The sequence below is a fragment of the Mycetomoellerius zeteki genome, unplaced genomic scaffold, assembly GCF_001594055.1.
Source record: "Mycetomoellerius zeteki isolate Tzet28-1 unplaced genomic scaffold, Tzet1.0 C4426102, whole genome shotgun sequence".
In the NCBI taxonomy this organism is placed as follows: domain Eukaryota; kingdom Metazoa; phylum Arthropoda; class Insecta; order Hymenoptera; family Formicidae; genus Mycetomoellerius; species Mycetomoellerius zeteki.
The window spans coordinates 1-1,701 of NW_017255824.1; the positions used below are offsets into that span (position 1 = coordinate 1).

The 1,701-nt window shown below is 46.8% G+C and overlaps 1 protein-coding gene across 1 annotated transcript; it reads right to left on the reverse strand.

Annotated features, from left to right (window-relative positions):
* Nucleotides 1-24: 24 nt before the first annotated feature.
* On the reverse strand, nt 25-1,665 carry LOC108726639 (uncharacterized; the record flags this gene model as incomplete). Its single annotated transcript, XM_018454361.1, has 1 exon — nt 25-1,665. A coding segment is annotated over exon 1 (1,641 nt), but the record flags the coding sequence as incomplete, so codon positions are not given.
* Between the last annotated feature and the right edge of the window lie 36 nt (nt 1,666-1,701).

A 1,701-nucleotide genomic window follows, 5' to 3' on the forward strand; every position in this document is an offset into this window, starting at 1 on the left:
CCGAAGATCGAGCAAGGAAAATACCTTTTTATCTCCTAACAGCGCAATGCAATCCTCAATCACAGGAAAAGGAAAATGCTGTTTCAATACTCTTTCGTTAAGGGGTCGTAGGTCCACGCATAGACGCATCCGACCGTCCTTCTTCCGTACAGGTACTACGCGTGCACAGTACGGAGACGTACTTTTCCGAATTATACCGCGGTCCAGAAGATCCTGAATTATTTTCCTTATTTCTAGTCTTTCGCTATATGCAAAACGTCGCGGTGCATACGTAAAATGTGTGTGGTCCTTGAGACACACTTTTACAGAGTAATTATCGTCGATTACATTTACGGGGGTTTTCTCGACCTCCACTAACAATTCTTGCACCTTATTGGTGGTTTCTATGCCGAAATCTGTTTCAATGTCGAGAGGGGCTCCCTCGGGAGTGTCCTCCTCTACTACCGCTAATAACCTTAGCAACGCCACCGGAAATTCTCGCGCGCTTTGATCGTTTTCTGGCGGGCTATACGTCGCGGTAATCTTGTGCGCGTTTAGAAAATCGCGTCCAATAATAAAATCAGTGACGAGAGTATCCTCTCGTAAAACATGTAAATTTATTTCGAATACTTGTGACGGTAATTGCTCGAGACAGATATCCGTTTTCAACGTTCCTCGGATTTCTACCGGGACATTATTTAACGCTCGGTAAGTACAACGCGGTTTCTCAAGTGACCTTTCGTCTGGCGCGAAAAAACTATCGTATACAAATGATTTCACAAAGGAGACCGGGCTACCCGTGTCTATCAATGCCTTCAAATGACATTTGCTATTGTTTATGGCGTTAACCTCTACTGACAAACTTTCGATTTGAATGTTCCTACCGGTTTCAGGTTGTACAAGGGCAATCGTGGTGTCTTCCTCCGTTACCTCTACGGCTGCTACGGGGGTCGTTGACGGCAGATTCCCTGTAGATGATGCCTTGACTGATGACGACTGCGCTTGCTCCTTCCGCTGCAGCTTGTAGCAATTCGCTCTGACGTGTCCTGTCTTCTTGCAGTAATGGCAGGTAATCTCGTCCTTGTCCGGCGTCTTGGACGACTGGTTCGCCTTCTCCGTCGTTGCTTCTTTCGCCTTGGCTCCCTTCCAACCACCGGGGAGTCTCTTATCGGCTTCCATTGACACGGAGGCTACCCGTCGCATGGCTTCCAGAAACGAATCAACCGTTTCGTGATTCAAAGAAATAGCGATCTCTCTAAGCGCTCTATTTCCAATGCCGCTTATGAGAAGATGTATTGCGCTATCTTCTGCTAAGTTTAAATTATGCATGAGGGTTAACTTCTCCATGGCATATTCCATGAAAGACTCTTTCACAGCATTCCACCGACGTGCTTCCACTTTCTGTAAAGCTACGTGGTAAAGAATCTTCCTTTGGAAGCGTCTAGTGACTGCTTCCTTAAAGCCGTTCCACGACTCGATCATAGGTCCAAAGCCTAGGTCATACCACCGCTTGGCTAATTTCACTAACCTTGAAGATGCCGCTAGCAAGATTACATCATCGGGAACTCGATGCACTCGTGCTACCTGTTCTATTCGTCGAATCCAGAGCTCGACGTTCTCATTTTCTTGGCCACCGTATTCAGGGATTTGAGATGCCAGCAAATTAATTGAGTGCGAATACGGCATTGATGCAACCGTGGTTCCTCCAGATGAAGCACGGCT